General features: G+C 45.1%; 1 protein-coding gene and 1 pseudogene across 1 annotated transcript; both read right to left on the minus strand.

The window, feature by feature from the left end:
* On the minus strand, positions 8,903–15,871 carry LOC102184115 (annotated as a pseudogene).
* Positions 16,883–17,853, minus strand: LOC102183846 (olfactory receptor 12-like). Its single transcript, XM_005678847.2, has one exon. It carries the CDS (start codon positions 17,851–17,853, stop codon positions 16,903–16,905), a length of 951 nt encoding a protein of 316 aa, XP_005678904.2. The 3' UTR covers positions 16,883–16,902.

The following is a 19,375-nucleotide window of genomic DNA, read 5'->3' on the forward strand; positions in this document are numbered from 1 at the left end:
TATTTGGGTGTGAAACTTTCAGTTCCCCCCAGTCCTCTTACTTTGCCCCTGTATCTGGGGTTCCCAACTGAACAGGCTGAGAATCAGGACACCCTTCCAGGAGGGGTTGCCTCAGTCTAGGTAGAAATTCACACAGTTCTAATTGTGGTCATGACTGTTTAGAGGATCCAGAAAGTACATAGAGTCTTTATGGGACTAACTTTACTTTATGAGCTTGCTTAGAGGTATATAATACATGTCTTGGGACAGATGCTGACCCTGACTTGAGAGCTCGAGTTCTGAGGGAAGCTACTACTTTTGGAGATGAATGGCTTGAATGTGAGAGAAGGGGGAAGAGGGAACATGAAATAGCCCTCCTCCCTGCTGGGAGCCAAGCAGTTCCGACGACAGAGCCAGGCTGGGACTATAACATGGCTAACTGGGATCAGAATCACTTTGCCAGATATATTCTTGAGGGACTCAAGTGAACACACACCAAGACTTTATGCTAAGTTGGCTGACATAGAACAGGATGAGAAGGAAACTCCTGGCAAGTTCCTAGATAATTACGGGAGGCTCTCTGTAAGTTTACTGATGTTGATCCTGAAGCTGAAGAGGAGGAATGATCTTAAAAGACAGATTTCTCACTCAGTTGGTTCCAGATATCTGCTGTAAGTTACACAATAGGCGTTCAGACCAAATCAGTCTTTAGAAAAACTGTTGCAGCTGGCTCAGACAGTGTATTACAGTAGAGAAATGAGGAAAAACGACAATAGACAAGAACCAAAGACAAGACCCAGGCTCTAGTGATGGCTGTGAGAACTGCTGTGAATCAACCTGAAGAGAAAAATGCCCAGAGGGACCCAGGTGGAAAGGGGCGGGCTTGTTATCACTGTGGAGAGGAGGGGCATCTCAAGTGGGATTGCGCTCAGGCATCTAAGCCGCCCCTGGCTCCATGTCTGGTCTGCAAAGGACCACGCTGGAGGAGAAGCTGCCCTCTGAGGCATAGGCCCCAGGGGTCAGACTCTCAGGACAATCGGGACTGAAGGTGCCCAGGGTCCCCACCAACCCCCCATCCTAATAACCCTTGAGGAACCCTGGGTATTAATAACTGTGGAGGGCCAACCAGTCAGTTTTCTTTGGGACACTGAGGCAAATTTCTCTGTCCTCACTGAAGCCCCCGGCCTGATTCCCTTCCAATCCACTACTGTAATGGGACTCTCTGGACAAGCCAAATGTTGTTACTTCAGTCATCCTTTAAGCTGCAACTTGGACTCTGTGCTGTTTTCTCCTGAGCTTCCATTCGTGCTGGAGTCTCCCTCACTCTTTCTGGGGAGGGATGCACTGAGCAAGGTCCAGGCCTCTGTTTTCATAAATATGGAGCCTGCTCCTTTTCTCCCATAATTGAACAAAGTGTAAATCCTAAAGTGTGGGCTGATGGAAAAACTGTGTCGAGCACAAAATGCTGTTCCTGTCTTTATCAAGCTCAAAGACCCTCACCTATTTTCACATCAAAAGCAGTACCTACTAAAAGTTAAGGAAGTGTTAAAACCCATCACTGAGAATTTAAAGGAGCGGGGGCTATTAATTCCCTGTAACAGTCCGTGCAACACTCCTATTTTGGGTATAAAAAAATCAAATGAAAAGTGGAGAGTAGTTTTATGAATAATAAGATTTGTGAATAATGTTATTATCTCATAATAAGATTTATGAATAATAAATGAGGCTGTGGCTCCTTTTACTTATGTGCCAAAAACAAATGGATTTTCCTGCTTACAGGTCTGGGTAGACACTTTTACTGGATGGATTGAGGCCTTTCCCTGCTGTAGTGAACAGGCTAAGGAAGTTATAAAAATTTTAATCCCTGAAATTATTCCCAGGTTCGGGCTGCTGCAGAGCCTCCACAGTGACAATGGCTCCACCTTTAAAGCTGCTGTGACTCAGCAGGTGTCAAAAGCTTTAGGAACAGAATGTTACTTATATATTACTGGAGACCCCAATCCTCAGGAAAGGTTGAAAAAATTAATGACATTATTAAGAGACATCTGCACGAATTAACTCAAGAGACGCAGGAAAATTGGCTTAAAATTCTACCCATAGCTTTAATGAGGGCTCAAACTGTCCCCCAAAGGGAGGGACTGTTCCCTTTTGAATGTATTTATGGAAGACCCTTCTTATGCACAGACATTGTTATAGACCCTGAAGCCTTAGAATTAACTATGTGACTCAGCTTTCAGCTTTTCAACCTCCTCACCAATTGATGGCTTCCCATGGTGGGTTTCTCCACTTCAAGGGAAGGACTTTCTTCAACTCTGTGAATACCTTCACCACCACCAACAATCGTATGTGATGCCTCTTCCTGATCTGATGACATCTAACAATCCTAAGATGGACTGGTATAACTTAACAAAGGACATAATGTGGCTTTTACTATTAGAATTACAATTTTGTGTTTTAACTTGGTTTAATGACTATTTTGCCTTGCATCTGTAACTGTAAAATGGGGTTTGTTTCTAACCGTCTGAAAGCTTGTAAGTTACAGATGGCTGTCCAGGCTCCTACAAGTGCTGCAGCCTCCCCCAACTATTACTTGGGGCCCCTGGTCAAAGACTCTCCTATAAGGGTTAGCAGACTATGTTGCCTCAACAGTTTAGGGACTACGCCCCTCAACAGCAGGAAGTAGTTATGGAATGAAAACGATGCTCCTTTCCTTTGGCAACATAATTCTCCTAAAAGAAAAGTGGGGAATGAGAGAGTCAATTCTTAGGCAGGTTGATAAGAAGTCCAGGGTCCCTGAGGAGGAGAGAAGGGTCTGGGGTTCTCAAAGAGGAGACAGGGGTCTGGAATTCTCAAGGAGGAGGGAAGGCCAAACTTATTTTTTTCTTCTATATTCCTTAGTAAGGATTATATAAGAGCAATGTATCCTGCTTGAGGACAGTTTTTCCTTCCCGAAAACCTGGCTAATCCTGTTATCTTAAAATAAAAATTAAAGGAGTGGGTCTAGTAAGATCTTTACAACCTTAACACATTCTTTTGATTTATTGTAATAACTAATTAAAAAAATATATAACTCCCTTTCTTAGGCTAATGAGGGGGGCACTCTCCACCCCTCTTCTGATATCTGTGTCAGAAACTTTCTCTGGCCCTTTTCTTACTTTAATAAAACTCTGCTACACAAAGCTCCCGAGTGATCAAGGCTGGTCCCTGGTCCCAAACTTAAATCTTCTTCAGAGATCATGAATCTAACATCGTTCACCATAGCCTGTCAATGGCCCCAGGGGTCCTGCTGAGCTGAGGGTCTCCAGCGTAAGGATGGCTCCCATCTCCTTGTCCTTGTTTTGCAGGACATGCTCTCCCCACGGGGATGGTCCTGAGCTGTGCCATTCCCGCACCTGCTCAAGTATCTAATCCTGCACCTTCCACCCCCATTTTACTCATTTTTAATTTTAGAAACCATTAAGCACCTGATGCTATCTGAACTGACCCAGTGACGGTTCTGACCCCAGGGCAGTCCGGGAGCAGATCAGGGCCCAGCCCTCACCAGGCTGAAGTGGAGCTATGCCTGCCTCCCCTGCAGAGCCTGAGAGACAGACCCTAAGCCTCTCAGCGTTTCTGTCTCCAAGACTGTGATGGCAAACATCGACAGAGCTCTCCACATCCTTGGGAATCAAAGCGTTCTTTCTTAAAATGCCCATAAGTTGGACATTTCATGGAGAGGGGACAGCCCAGCTCCATGGTCTGAAAACAGCAGGACAGAGGCTGGGACACATTCAGGACATGAGCAAATCCTCCCTGTCCTTACTCTCATGCCCCTGGCGCCTCGGCACATCCTCTGAAGTGATTTCTTGGAGCCATAGGAGCCACCAACATGGTCACATCTGCCTCAGTGTTTGGGTCCTCCTGCTGAGTGCCGCCTCCTGTTCCTGTCACAGCCCAGACCTCCTTGTCTGCACTGGACGGGGCTGACCACCACAGTCACATGGAACATGGGGGCAAGCTGTATGACGGCCAGAGAAAGTGCTTGGAGGAAATCTAGCCTAAATAGGAAGGAGTGTGGAAGGCAGGGGACACAGAGCTACGGGCCCCTAAGAAGTCGAGGGGATTAGTGAGAGGCTGAGGTCAATCAGCTGTAGAGCAGTTTCATATTTTCCAGACATGAGATCTTTGCCGTCATGGGACTGGCTGATTTTGGTGGGAGTGAGCTCCCGGGGAGTCAGAGTGTGCAGTTGGAGCCTGGGTGGTTAGGGGCTCCTTGAAGGAGTGATGACCCTCCCAGCCTGCAGTTCTCTTAGAAGGAGGTCTGAGAGAGTTCATTCTTTCCAACAATAGAAGCATGGGTGGCCATGTCGGTTGTCCAGCCTTCCTCTCCTGGCAGACTTGACTCCAACCCTCACACGAGAGCAGAGGGGACAGTCTGGCCTGGGGCGGGCTGGGTTCACTGTGATATGTGTTTGGAGCTGCTGCTAAGAGTGGAGTTGGTGGTCTGCCCTATGCCCCATGGCCAACCACGCTGGCCTCCCACCCCTGGCTTGTGCAAGCAGTCACATTCATCATGACCAAGCTTTCCTGTCCATCTCTGCTTACCCCCTGGTCATATGCACAATAGATTCACTGTGACCAGAGTGACTATCTTTTTCCCACCACCCCAGGCTGGCTGTCTGCTCCTCTGCTCCTGGGGTTCCCAGCTCCCTGTTTCTGTTCTGTTTCCCAGGGCTATTTGTCCACCTCAGGAGGCTTGGGTCATCAAAACAGTGACCGTTAGGGTGCCTGGGGGAGCACCTGAGGAACAATTTGCATTTTCATCTGGGAAGCCAGTCTCTCAGTTTGCTTTATAAAAACATACTCACACATTCCTTTGGCTGTTGAGGTGACCCAGAGTGGCTGCAGGGCTGGCTTCACTGAATCTGGGGGTTGAGCTTGAGAAATGCCTTAGGGGGTGAAGCGGAATAATCCAGTGTTGTCATAAGCCTCTGTTTGTAATGACTGAGTCCTGAGTCCTTTCCTTGTATATCTAGTTATCATGTGTGTCTGAGGCCCTACAGCAGCAGCAGCATCTAAGACCTGGTCAGAAATGCAAGGTCTCAGGCACTGAATTTAAGATCATATTTATTCAAGACCCCCTGATTATTTCTACTCACATTAAAGTTAAAACCCACATTTATATAACTCCCCATGATTATTCCCACTTCATTAAAGTTCAGACCTGTGGCCCTGACTGATCTTGCCCAGTGCAGTGAGAGGTAGGGGACTGTGTTGTTCAGAGTCCAGGCTCCCAGGACTAACCTGTCAGTGATGCTGACCACGCCCTGCTGAGTGATGACCACAGTGCTCCTGTGATGTCAGGAGGAGCATGGCTCACCCACGACCCTGTGCTCCCGGGGAGGACTCCTGACTCAGGTCTGTGCTGATGATAATGACGTGGTGTTGAGGATCCTGCTCCCTCGTTTACCTCTGGCTTCCTGTGCAGGGAAGTCAGAGCAAGGAGAGGGCAGCAGAGAGCACCTGGGGTACTGGTCAGAGGCAGGCCATGTGCTCCAAGTGCCTGCTGCAGGAAACTCCTGGGTCTTGGTGTAAGCAGGAGATGAGACTGGCCCAATTCTACCTGTTACCCTCAGCTGGGTAGTATTCATGGCACCTGCATCTTTGGATGACTCTACTCGAAGATACTCTCCACCTGGCACAGCTGGGATTCAAGGTCTCAAGTGGCAAATTAGCATTTACTTGAGCTCTGAGTATGCTGGGACTCCCAACTCCTTGAGTCCCTGAAAGATGCAATCCTGTGGCTAACCTTTCTTTGATACATCTCAGCCCCAAACAGGAGGAGCAGAAAGCCTGAAATTCCTCTGGGAGCACTGGGGTCCACCGGGTGAGAAGCAACTCAGAGGGACCCAGTGGCCCTTCTTGGAAAGGTCTCAGGCTGCAGGTATGACCTCCTGGCCCCCACACACCATTCTGCTTTGCTTCATCCTGGTGTGTTGGTGTGACAAAGAGTGATGTGCAGGGCTCTGTGTCTGCAGAAGCAGCACAACCCTCTCTAAGTCATAATATGGCCCTTCCCTCATTGCAGGTCAAGTAAATGTATCTGTTAAGATATTTTAATCCTGCACTGAAAATCAAAGCCAATTTATAAATGTGATATATGATTATTAGAAAATTATAGGAAGTATGAGAGTAAAATCCTGGAGAAAGTTGTTATGAATATGCTAAGGAAAACGAGGCTCTTAAGGTTCAAAAATTATTAAACAAAGTAGATTTCAGGGGGAAGGTTTGCTTATAAAGGGACATTTCAAAATAAAAATGCTCAATCCACGTGGATTATCGGAAAATTTAAATTTGTATAGCCGCTAAAGAGACTTCCCTGGTGGCTCAGACGGTAAAAGCATCCGCCTACAATGCAAGAGACCTGGGTTCGATTCCTGGGTTGGGAAGATCCCCTGGAGAAGGAAATGGCAACCCACTCCAGTATTCTCGCCTGGAAAATTCCATGGACCCTGGAGCCTGGTAGGCTACAGTCCATGGGGTCGCAGAGTCAACATGACTGAGTGACTTCACTTCACCACTAATGAAGATTTCAAATATATGAATCAAAAACTGACAGAATTAGAAATGCAAACATCAAAATCATGATTGAAATTTATCATATTCTATCAGTAATTGATGAAACAAATAAGAATATTGTTGTCATGTATTAGATTGATTCAAAATATGAAACATGATATCAAACTGTGGAAAATTCTTAGAGAGATGGGAATTCTTAAAGAGACACCTCCAAAGAAACCTGTATCCAGGTCAAGAAGCAACAGATAGAACAGGACATGGAACAACAGAGTGGTTCCAAATTGGGAAAACAGTATGTCAAAGCTGTGTATTGTCACCCTGCTTACTTAACTTCTATGCAGAATATATCATGGGAAATTTCAGACTGGATGAATCACAAGCTGGAATCAAGATTGCTGGGAAAACCGGGATAACCTCAGATAGGCAGCTGACACCACCCTTATGGCAGAAATTGTAGAGGAATTAAAGAGCCTCTTGATGAAGGTAAAAAGGAGAGTGAAAAAGCTGGCTTAAAGCGCAACAGTCAAAAAACAGACTATGGCATCCAGTCCCATCACTTCATGGCAAATAGATGGGGAAACAATGAAAACAGTGACATTTTATTCTTTTGGGCTCCAAAATCACTGCAGGTGGTGACTGCAGCCTTGAAATTGAAAGATGTTTGCTCCTTGGAAGAAAAGCTATGACAAACCTAGACAACATATTAAAAAGCAGAGACATCACTTTGCTGACAAAGGATCATATAGTCAAAGCTATGGCTTTTCCAGTAGTCATGTACAGATGTGAGAGTTGGACCATAAAGATAGCTAAGCACCAAATAATTGATGCTTTTGAACAGTGGTGTTGGAAAAGACCCTTGAGAGTCCCTTGGACTGTTGAAATAGCTGAAAGAAATTAAAGGCAACCTAAAAAATGAAAGATATCTCATGTGCTTGAGTTGGAAGAGAACAAAATTATACAATGTGATCTAAGCTTCAATGTCACACTTTCAAAATCACAGTTATGTTTTGCAGAAAATGAAAAGTACATTTTAAAATTCATATGGAGTCTCAAGAAAGACAAATAGTCAAAACAATCTTGAAGGCAAAGTTGGAAGTCCCAGACTTTTTGAAGAAATTTCCGTATTTTTAATTGAAGGATAATTGCTTTACAATATTGTGTTGGTTTCTGCCATACGTTACCGTGAATGCCATAATTATACACATGTCCCCTCCCTCTTGAACCTCCCTCTCACCTCCCACCCCCACCCCCCGCCCCTCTAGCTTGTTACAGAGCCCGTTTGAGTTCTGAGTCATACAGCCAATTCCCACTAGCTAACTGTTTTATACATGGTGATGTATGTGTTTCCATGACACTCTCTCTATTCGTCCCACCCCCTCTCTCCTCCTCCTGCCCATGCCCATAAGTCTGTTCTCTATGTCTGCGCCTCCATCACTGCCCTACAACTAGGTTCATTAGTACCATCTTTTTAGAGTCCACATATATGCATTAATATACAGTATTTGTTTTTCTCTTTCTGACTTACTTCACTCTGTATAATACACTCTAGGTTCACCCACCTCATTAGAACTGACTCAAATGTATTTCTTTTCATGGCTGAGTAATATTCCATTGTGTGTATATACCACAGCTTCTTTATCCATTCAGCTGTCGATGGACATCCAGGTTGTTTCCATGGCCTAGCTATTGTAAGCAGTGGTTCATTGAACATTGGGGTACATGCATCTTTTTCAATTTTGGCTTTCTCAGGGTATATGCCTAGTAGTTGGATTACTGGACATATGGCAGTTTTGTTTCTAGTTCTTTTTAATTTTCTTTAAAAAATATTTATTTTTAATTGATTGATGATTGCTTTACTATATTGGCTTGATTTCGGCCACACATTAACATGAATCAGCCATAGGTGGGAAGTTGAAGGGGGGGGACATGTGTACACCTGGTCCTATATTTTAAAGCAATCTCCATACCGACTTCTGTAGTCACTGTGTCAGTTTGCATTCCCACCAACAGTGCAACAGTCTTCCTATTTCTCCACAGCCTTTCCAGCATTTATTGCTTGTGGATTTTTTGGATAATGGCCATTCTGACTGGTGTGAAGTGATGGCTCATTAGAAAGAAAGATTTTTAAAGATCCTGTCTTTTATACCCAACCACAACAGTCTCACTCTAAAGAGGATAAAGCTAATAACTTTCCTTACAAGAACTCATGACTAATGTCACTTGGCTATGAAAATCTGCTATTTCTGATTCATTATGAGCACTGAGACAAGATTCTAATTTTCCCAGAGAAAGAAGCACGGTGCACATTGTGACAGTCTATTCAACAATAGTGAGCACTGCATCCAAAACTGTCTCATCCCAGGAATTAAATGAGGCCAGCTACATTCACCAGTATTTGTCCCACTGTAGTCCTGTAGAAAGTCTCAAAGCCATAAAGAATCCTCTTGTCTTCTTCAGTAGCAAAGTTCATAGCCACACTTTCCCTCCCAAATAGACCCCATCTACCACTTCTGTGACCATCACTTTCAAGATTAGTAGGTAGATCATAGTTTATAATCAGTGACCCTTGTTGTATATCAGTCGCACAAACCAACAAGTCAGTAAGAGATCAGAACACCACTTGATCCTGATCGGAGTTCCCTCATGATTACAACTCTTTCCTTCTGATTTATGTCACCACGCACAGAAGAAACTCTGAAGTCCCTGCCATGCATTTTCTCACAGTCAGTCTACCTTGTGCCTTGTGTTGAGAAAAATAATGGCCTGTGTAATCGTCAGTGTCTCATACAAGTCACAAAGTATGTCCAACTTTCATTTCTCTCTCTCAACATTAATATAAAATTGTTTGATTCTTTCAAGGGTCAATTATTCCTTTTTCACCAGAATTTGAATTGGGTTTCTCATGAATTTTAGTCACTTCCAACACAGCTATTGGCCCTGTGGCAGAAAGCAACATCGCATGAAACAGTTCAGTTCAGTTCAGTTGCTCAGTCGTATCCGACTCTGCGACCCCATGAACCACAGCACGCCAGGCCTCCCTGTCCATCACCAACTCCTGGAGTTTACCCAGACTCATGTCCATTGAATCGGTGATGCCATCCAGCCATTTCATCCTCTGTCATCCCCTTCTCCTCCTGCCCTCAATCCCTCCCAGCATCACAGCCTTTTCCAGTGAGTCAACTCTTTGCATGAGGTGGCCAAAGTACTGGAATTTCAGCTTTAGCATCAGTCCTTCCAGTGAACACCCAGGACTGATCTCCTTTAGGATGGACTGGTTGGATCTCCTGGCAGTCCAAGGGACTCTCAAGAGTCTTCTCCAACACCACAGTTCAAAAGCATCAATTCTTTGGCGCTCAGCTTTCTTCACAGTCCAACTCTCACATCCATACATGACCACTGGAAAAACCATAGCCTTGACTAGATGGACCTTTGTTGGCAAAGTAATGTCTCTGCTTTTTAATATGCTACCTAGGTTGGTCATAACTTTCCTTCCAAGGAGTAAGCATCTTTTAATTTCATGGCTGCAATCACCATCTGCAGTGATTTTGGAGCCTCCAAAATAAAGTCAGCCACTGTTTCCTCATCTATTTGCCATGAGTAGATTTTGCCCCATGATGGGACCAGATGCCATGATCTTCATTTTCTGAATGTTGAGCTTTAAGCCAACTTTTTCACTCTCCTCTTTCACTTTCATCAAGAAGCTCTTAAGTTCCTCTTCACTTTCTGCCATAAGGGTGGTGTCATCTGCATATCTGAGGTTATTGATATTTCTCCCAGCAATCTTGATTCCAGCTTGTGCTTCTTCCAGCCCAGTGTTTCTCATGATGTACTCTGCATAGAAGTTAAATAAGCAAGGTGACAATATACAGCCTTGATGTACTCCTTTTCCTATTTGGAACCAGTCTGTTGTTCCATGTCCAGTTCTAACTGCAGCTTCCTGACCTGCATATAGGTTTCTCAAGAGGCAGATCAGGTGGTCTGGTATTCCCATCTCTTTCAGAATTTTCCACAGTTTATTGTGATCCACACAGTAAAAGGCTTTGGCATGGTCAATAAAGCAAAAATGGATGTTTTTCTGGAACTCTCTTGCTTTTTCGATGATCCAGCGGATGTTGTCAATTTGATCTCTGGTTCCTCTGCCTTTTCTAAAACCAGCTTGAACATCTGGAAGTTCACAGTTCATTTTTGTATTTAATTTTTGGAAAATCTCATAGATTTAATCCTTAAACCCTCAGCTCAGCATTTTATCTGCTTCACCCAAAGCAAGCATTTTGACTCATTTTGGAAAAAGATAATTGTTTAACACATCAGAAACTCTCCCAGGTGTACCAAAAACAATATGCGGTGCTTCAGCCTGCAGTTTTGCATTTTATTTAGAACATTGGTTACACCAACGCAGACATGACAAGTTGCTCCTACATAGTCTCTAAATGCCAGAATTACTTTTTGTATCTGTCAAGTCAGTTCTCCGGCAGGGGCCAATATTGTGCTTGGGTCTCCTGGAACTCAGTCTCCATCCATTGAGCAAATGTGGCTGTCTTGCCAGTACCTGACTGAGCCTGATAATCACATCATACTCCTTAATACATGGAATAATAGCTCTCTGCTGAATAACTGATGATTTCTCAAAACCATAAGCATAGGTGCCCCAAAGAAGAGATCTCTTTAAGTTCATATTACCAATGTTATCAACAGCCTCATTCCAGTTGCTCTTGATGACACCAGTGGGCCCACTCCCTCTGGGTCATAGTCACCAGGTTCTCTGCTGTTATGATCTATGGAACTGCCAGACAGGATCTGAAGAGCCATCAGCACCCAGCTGAAAAGCTCTCCGCCTTCTTAATTTGGAAACATATTAGAAATCTATAGCAATCAGAACAGTATAGCATTGGCACAAAGGCAGACTTGTAGAACAGTGGAGCAGAATACAGCGCTCAGAAGTGAAGCTTCATCAGTTTAGTCAAATGGTCAACACATGTGCCAAGATGACTCGCAGGGAAAAGACAGCCCCTTCAACAAATGGCACTGGAAAACTGGCTGCTTATGTGAAAAAGCATAATGTGGGCCCTTGCCGGGGGCCAGTGTGAGGAATTCCGCCCATGGCAAAGGTCATGAGGAAGGAGGCTTAGCATACGCAAAGGCATGATCAAGCCTCAGGAAACCCCCTGTTCCCGAGCATCTAACCCCAAAACCAGAGTCTGTTTTATGCTCTCACCCACACTTCTGACTTTATGGGGGCTCTCCCCCATAACTGTTTCTCTCGGAGAAGGAGTAAACGTGCAGCTCCAAGGCAATAAAAATTCCTGGGTGTGACAAGAGTGTTTCAGGTTACAGACTCCTCTGAAGGTTATCTAGCCCACCTGTATGGGTTCGTCCGGCCACATGTGATTGTTTACAGCCTCCCAACCTGAGAGGCACGAGATGTTTTAGACTTATTAAAGGCAATTTCTTTTGGGGAGTTAGAAATTATTAGTATAGTGGGTTGGTTAGAAATTATATTGGTGAAGGGGTTTTCATTTGTTGTGTCAATAATTGCTGCTAATTCCCTGCTCTGGGTGGGACAAGGATGTCTCAGGTCAAACCTCTCTGCTGACAGACTAGCTTGTGTGACAGGATTATCCATACTCCTGCCACATGATTGTTTACTACCTCTCAACCATAAACAGCACAGAGTTTTGGAGTATTTTGAGAGTCTTAATTAGCATAGGGCTTTTTCTTCCTGTTGAGTCAATGATTGCCGCCAGGCCTCCGTATCCTTAGGCACCTGGGAATATATTAATCAATGTATTTGGAATATAGAAAAGGAAGTATAGTAGTTTTTGGTGATAGCAATACTAGACTTTTTGAGTTAATGGATTTTCTCTTTTGTAATAGATCACTGTACTTTGTTATAAATCACTGTGTCCTTGCTATGTAAAAATGTAACTTTATCACTATCTTAAGACTAAATAGATCTTAAGAGGAGCATTGGTGAAAGGATTTTTATTTGTTGGGCTGATGTTTGCTGCTAAATCTCCATGTTCCCTACCCTTATAATGAATATAACACATAGGAGAAATAAGTATTAAACTTTAAGCATATAGGAGAAATAAGTGTTAACCTTTAAGATTAATCATGTTAACCTTGGGTTGAATAAATTCCTTTCTTGATTGTAACTCACTATACCCTCACCCTATAGGAATGTAACATTATTTGGAGGGTGGTGCCTGGTTTAAGAAAAAACACCCTTGGAAGAAATAAGTTTTTTGGTTATCAGAAAGAAAGGATCATAAAATGTCAGCAGGTCTCATGGCCAGATGATGTAAAATCCCTAAGACCTTTTTATGTGAGGCACCTGATTTTGATAAAGGTCAGGACTGCTGACCCCCGCGTGACTCTGTATTCATCCCTATGTGTAACAAAAGGTATATAAGCAAACCTAAAAATAAAGAAAATGGATCAGTTTCCAGAAAGACTGATTCCCCCATGTCGCTTCTTTCTTGCTCCCGTTTTTCTGGCTGAATTCCCATCTGGAGCATGGATGCTATTCCACATAATCCAAGTTATTCAGCCTCTTTTTCTACACTATCTCCTACTACACTACCCGTTTCTAATCTCTCTATATATCTGTAATTAAATATGTATTTTTCCAAAGACGCCAATGCCGTCCTCCACCTTTGAATGACCCTGAATCCGCCAGGGCTGGACCCCGGCAGGCCCTTACCTTGATTCATGAACAAAAACTAACTTAATATGGACTAAAAACCTAAATGTATGACCTAAGTCTCTTTAACTCTTGGAAGAGAATATCTGAGAAAAACTCAGGAACCTTGAATTTGACAATGATTTGTTGGATATGACACCAAAAGCATATGGAAAAAAGGGAAAATAGACACATGTGATGACATCAAACTGAAAATGTGTGCATTAAAGACCTAGGTAGCAGAATGGAAAGGCAGCCTGCGATCTGGAAGAAAGTGTTTAAAATGTTATGTCTGATAAGAGGATAATATTCAGAATACATAAGGAATTACTACAATTAAATGAATCAATAACCTAATTTAAAATTTTCATGTTACTTAAAGATATTTCTCTAGAGATAACTTACAAATTGCCAACAAACATATAAGAAAATGCTCAAAATCAATAATCATTAGGGAAATATTAATAAAACAAAGAGATTATACCTTACAATCATTATAATGGCTGACATGAAAGAGAAAGGAAAAGAACATATACTGACTATTATGTGGAGAAATTGCAACAATTTTGCACTTTTTGTAGGCATAAAAATGGTACAGCCACTATGAAAAGTAGTATAAGGTTCTTTCTAAAATTAAAAAAGAATTCCAATATTACGCAATCAAATATCTGGGTATATAGTAAAAAATAGGATAAAGAACAAAACAGCAGTCTTTCTAAGAGATATTTGCATGCCAAAATGTGGAGGCAACCCAAGTGTCCCTTGGTGGATGAAGAGATAAACAAAAAGTTGCATACACATGTGATGGAATACCATTCAGCCTTAAAGAGGCTAGAAATCCTGTCACATGCTGCAACATGGATAAATCTTAAGGAGACTATGCTAAGTGTAACAAGCAGATGCCCAAAGACCAATGCTTTATGTTTTACTTATCTGGGGCATCTGAAGAAGTCACATTCGTAGAGACAGAAAGAAGAATGGTGGCTGCCAGTGGCGGAGGTGAGGAGGAAACAGGGAGTTATTATTTAGGGGGATGGAGCTCCAGGTTTGCAAAATGAAAAGTTCTGGAGATCTGATACACACAAGGTGAATACGCCAGACACTCCGGAACTCTACATTTGGGAAGATCCCCTGGAGGAGGCAACAGCAGCCCATTGCAGAATTCTTGCATGGGAAATGCCATGCACATAGGAGCCTGGCGAGCTACAGTCCATGGGGTTGCGAAAGTGCCAGACAGACTTAGCGACTAAACAATAGGACTGAACTACACTCAAAATGCAACAAAAGTCTTTTTTTTTTTTTTTTTTTGCTTTTAAAAGGTAGAAACTTCTAAAGTTCACCGAAATATCAGCATCAAAACTACAATGTGGTCTTGAAATGTAATGTGTTTATTGTCCACTTAAGTACAATAAAGAAACGAGCTGTATCATGTATATTTTGAAATTCAGTGACTAACACTGAATTCAACTTATACTCTGGTGTTAGATGTGAACTGAGAATCTAGTGTGTGCCAGTAGCTTGCAAAGCATAGTATGGGATGAACAACCAAGTAAACCACTTCTAACATTGTATAGAGATGTCCACTGCAATCTGAAATATAGTTTTACAGAGAGGTAAAGCCAACCTGTAGGGTTTTAAAAATAATTCTCTTCCAGACTATAGAACAGTTTCCATTCCATCTAATACTGGACTCAATTTTCCTGATTTATTTGAAAGTGAGAATTAATGTTCTACTGAGAACCATAGATTCCTTACTGCTTGTACCATTAAAATTTACATAATGAGGAGAACTCTACACTTGCATACAAAAGATTGGGATTTTTCTTTTCCTTTAGAAATGTAGAGTAAGATATTCCTTGGAATGAGAAAAATAACATGAGGGGGAGAAGGAGAAAGGAAGGAAGGAAGGAAGGGGAGGAAATGAGGAGGAGGCAGAGGAAAAAGAGAAAGCAAGGAATGCAGGGAAAGAGAACAGTGCCGCAGCATGACACTATGAGAAGGCATGCTATTTTGGGAAAACTACTCAAAGAACAAAGGTCATCAGATGAATACAGTAATCTACAGCAGACTTAGAACTGGTTTTGGAGCCCAAAGATGAGACAATGCTATCAGAGTCCAGCAGAGACATTGGAGCAGTTCCTATTGAGGAACGGTGAGCAGAAATCTGATGACTTGGGTTTTGGCTGCTTGCCAGAGTCTCCTGAGCAGAGACAGCAGGGAGATGGAGAGCTGTGATCAGAGAGGAGGGCTCGTCCCTACTGAACTTACAGGGAACAGACAAGCCCTGTGTCCACAGGACCACCTCCTGGGAGTGACCATGGGACTGGATGACTACCACAGGGAGACATGATAGGGATCTGAGTGCAGACTGTGTGTTGGGTCCATGGAGCAAGGGGCTGGAGCTCTGAATGGGGAGCTCAAGACAGACGATCCAGCTCCCCCAGGGAGTGTGGGACAGAGGGCCAGGGAGCTATGCTTCTGCCAAGAAACTACCCCTTCTCTCTCCACCCGCTGCTCTCTGCAGCAGCACCAGGACCTCCATCCTTATTCAGAGATGTCTGTGCTGACAAGGCCCCATTTCTTAGGGTCACAAGTAGTCAGGAGAGTGTCACCTGTCAGGTTGGATGGTGAACTTTGGGTGTCGGGCATCATGTTGACTCCCTGGGGCTCCCAGCTGCTGTCTGAGGGGAGAAACCCAGGACAGGGAGCACTGAGAGCGTCTGAAGCAGGAGCGCAGGTGCTCCCTGCTGCCTTGTTGGGTGGTGGCATCAGTGAACAGAAGGGGGAGGGGAGGAACAGCCCCGCTCAGGGTTGAGGGGAAGCATGGTCTTCCAAACCCCCCTAATTGGCTGTGGTGATGCCCAGCCTATCACCAAGGAAGGGGCCGGGCTGAGTGTCCTAGAACCTCCCTACTAGGTGGTCCAAAGGGGATTACTGAGCACATATTTACATGGATTTAACAATGAAATGAAGGTAAAAACATCAGAGTTTGTCTAGTTTCATACCTTCACTAGACAACAAGGAGATCCAACCAGTCCATCCTAAAGGAAATCAACTCTGAATAGTCATTGGAAAGAATGATGCTGAAGCTGAAGCTCCAATATTTTGGCCACCTGATGCAAAGATCTGACTCATTGGAAAAGACCATGATGCTGGGAAAGATTGCGGGCAGGAGGAGAAGGGTGTGACAGAGGATAAGATGGCTGGATGGCATCACCAACTTAATGGAGATGAGTTTGAGCAAGCTCAAGGATATAGCAAAGGGAAAGGAAGTCTGGCATGCTACGTTCATGGGGTCACAAGAAATTGGACACAACTTAGCTACTGAACAACAACAATAATATCTTCTCTGGAGGGTGCTGAATTTGGAAATATATTCTCAGTCAAAGACTCTCTGCTGAACACTCTGCCCACTGTATTACCCAAACTTCAAGATTCGAGTCATACCCTTTAAGGATATTAATTTTATGTTGGCAAAGAAAATGCCTTATTCATTTTCCATCTCTTGCAGTTTGAGGTCCATGATGCTCTTCCAAGAAGGACTAAATAAAATGTTGGAGGAAAGAATGAATTGTAAGAATGAATTACAAGAATGAGGAATAAATCCTTCAAATTAAACCCAGTGCCTCCCCTCAAGTCCTCTTGTCCAGCCCTCAGGACACTGTCTCTCTGGCCACCCTCCGTCACGTGGCTGTGTGCCTCTGCCCCAGTCTCCGCAGGGCATCCTTCACGTCCTTGTTTCTCAGGCTGTAGATGAGGGGGTTGAGCATCGGGATGACCAGGGTGTAGAAGACAGAGACCACCTTGCCCTGTTCCATGGATGCCACAGCTCCTGGCTGGGCGTACATGACAAAAAGGGTCCCATAAAAGAGGGACACAGCTGTCATGTGGGAGCCACAGGTGGAGAAGAGCTTGTGCCTCCCTCCTCCTGAGCGCATCCTCAGGATGGTCACTGTGATGTAGCCATAGGAGGTGAGGACCACGAGTGTGGTGCCCACGATGATGAGGCCACAAAGGCCAAACATGACCAGGTCATTGACGGTAGTGTCAGCACAGGCAATCTTGAGCAGAGGCGGCACATCACAGAAGAAGTGGTCGATGTGATTGGAGCTGCAGAACGGGAGGCTGAATGTGAAGCTGGCCTGCAGGATGGAGTTGAGGCAGCCCCCACAGTAGCAGACCAGCACCAGGCAGGCACAGACCGAGGGGCGCATGGAGATGGGGTAGCGCAGGGGGCTGCAGATGGCCACGAAGCGGTCATAGGCCATCACGGCCAAGAGGAATGCCTCAGTGGCGCCCATTAGAGAGAAAAAGAAAAACTGAATGATACATCCCTCAAACGTGATGACCTTGGAGGAAGATACAGTGTTGGCCAGGGCCTTGGGGTAGATGACAGACGAGTAACACAGGTCCACAAGGGAGAGGTTCTTGAGGAAGAAGTACATCGGGGAGTGCAGACGGGCATCCAGGGTGATGACCACCATCATGGCGAGGTTCCCCAGGACGGCCACCACGTACAGGGCCAGGAACAGAGCAAAGAGCAGGGCCTGGGTCTGCAGACCACCTGCAAATCCATCCAGCACAAACTCCAGCAGAGGCATCACTGAGAGGTTTCTGTTTCCTTGGGGTGACATGGCCCCGAGCTGGTGACACAGGGCAGAGAGTCAGGAGCCGGTGGGAGGCAGAGAGAGGGGCACGGTCACAGAGTCATCCTCTCTTGGAGAACAGGCACCCTTCAGTGCCCAACTGCAGGGCAACTAGATACTAGTCTTCTTCCTGATTAATACTAGCTGATCTGCAGCATAACCATTTCCTCTGATTTACTAATTACTAAGTGTGCTTGGAGCACTCACCCTGTGGGAGACGGGGCATTTGCTATGAGAAAAGAGTCAAGGGTCCTGCCAAGCAGAGTCTACTGTGTAATAGTGGCTTACATCTCCCTGTCCTTGCTTTCAAGGACATCCTCTCCTTCCCCACAGGGATGCTCAGGTGTCTAATCCTGCACCTCCCACCCCTTTTTTACTCATTCTTTAATTTCAGAAATTGTTAAGCACTTCATGCCATCAGGACATGACCCAGTGATAGCTCTATCCTGGGACAGGCTAGGAGCAGGTAAGGGACCAACCCTCACCAGGCTTGTGTGGAGCTACGCCTTTCTCTCCTGCAGGACCAGAGACCTAACTTAGCATCTTTGTCTCTGAGATAGGATCTTGATGGCAACCTCAACTGAGCTCTCTGCATCCTTGAGAATCTGAGGGTTCTTTCTTGTAATGTCCAGATGTCAGCCAATGCCTGGAGAGGAGAAAGTCCACCTCCATGGTCTGAAAAGCAGCAGGTCAGGGGCTGTGACACATTCAGCATGTGGCGTGTCCTCGTTCATCCTGACTTCCATGCCCCTGGCTCCTCTGCACACCCTGTGGGGGGATTGCTTGGAGCCATGGGAGCCACCCACACGGTCACGTCTGTCTCAGTGACTGGGTCCTCCAGCTGGGCGCTGCTCCCTGTGCCTGTCACAGCCCAGACCAGGGCTGAACTCCACACTCACACGGGACATGGGCACCAGCTGTGTGATGCCCGGGGGGTGGTCAGGGGAGATGCAGCCCAACAAGGGAGGGGTGAAGAAGGAAGGTGCACACCGCAGTGCCTCCCAGGACTCAGAGGAGCATCAGTGGGAGAGCAGAGCCGGCTTTAGAGCAGTTTCATTCTTTAGAGGTGTGAGCTGCAGGATCACAAGGCTGGCCGCCTTCAGAGGGAGTGCCCTCCCTGGGAGTCAGGGTGTACAGGCAGCAGCTATGTGGTCAGTGGGGCCTGAGAAGAAGCAACGACCACCACACTCACTCAGCCTGCAGTTGTCTTAGAAGGTGGTCTGAGAGAGTTCCATGCTCTCCAACAATAGGAGCATGCAGGGGAAAGAACAGGTTGCCCACCTTTCCTCTCCTGGCTGGCCTGACTCCAACCCTCACAGGACAGCAGAGCATCAGAGTTTGCTAGGGATGCCCGGCATTGCGACATGGGTTAGGAGCTGGTGGTCTGAGTGCAGTTGGTGGGATGCCCTACACACGTCGGCTGCCCACTCCTTGGCTGTCCTCCCCTCCCTGTCCTGTGCACACATTCCCATTAGTCTCAGCTAAGTTTCGCTGGACTCGAATAAGTGAA

Source organism: Capra hircus, chromosome 3 (assembly GCF_001704415.2).
Source record: "Capra hircus breed San Clemente chromosome 3, ASM170441v1, whole genome shotgun sequence".
Classification (NCBI taxonomy): domain Eukaryota; kingdom Metazoa; phylum Chordata; class Mammalia; order Artiodactyla; family Bovidae; genus Capra; species Capra hircus.

What these genes read in the sequence shown, in the direction of transcription:
- LOC102183846 (XM_005678847.2), bottom strand. Translation starts at nt 17,853, where the DNA reads ATGTCACCCCAAGGAAACAGAAACCTCTCAGTGATGCCTCTGCTGGAG.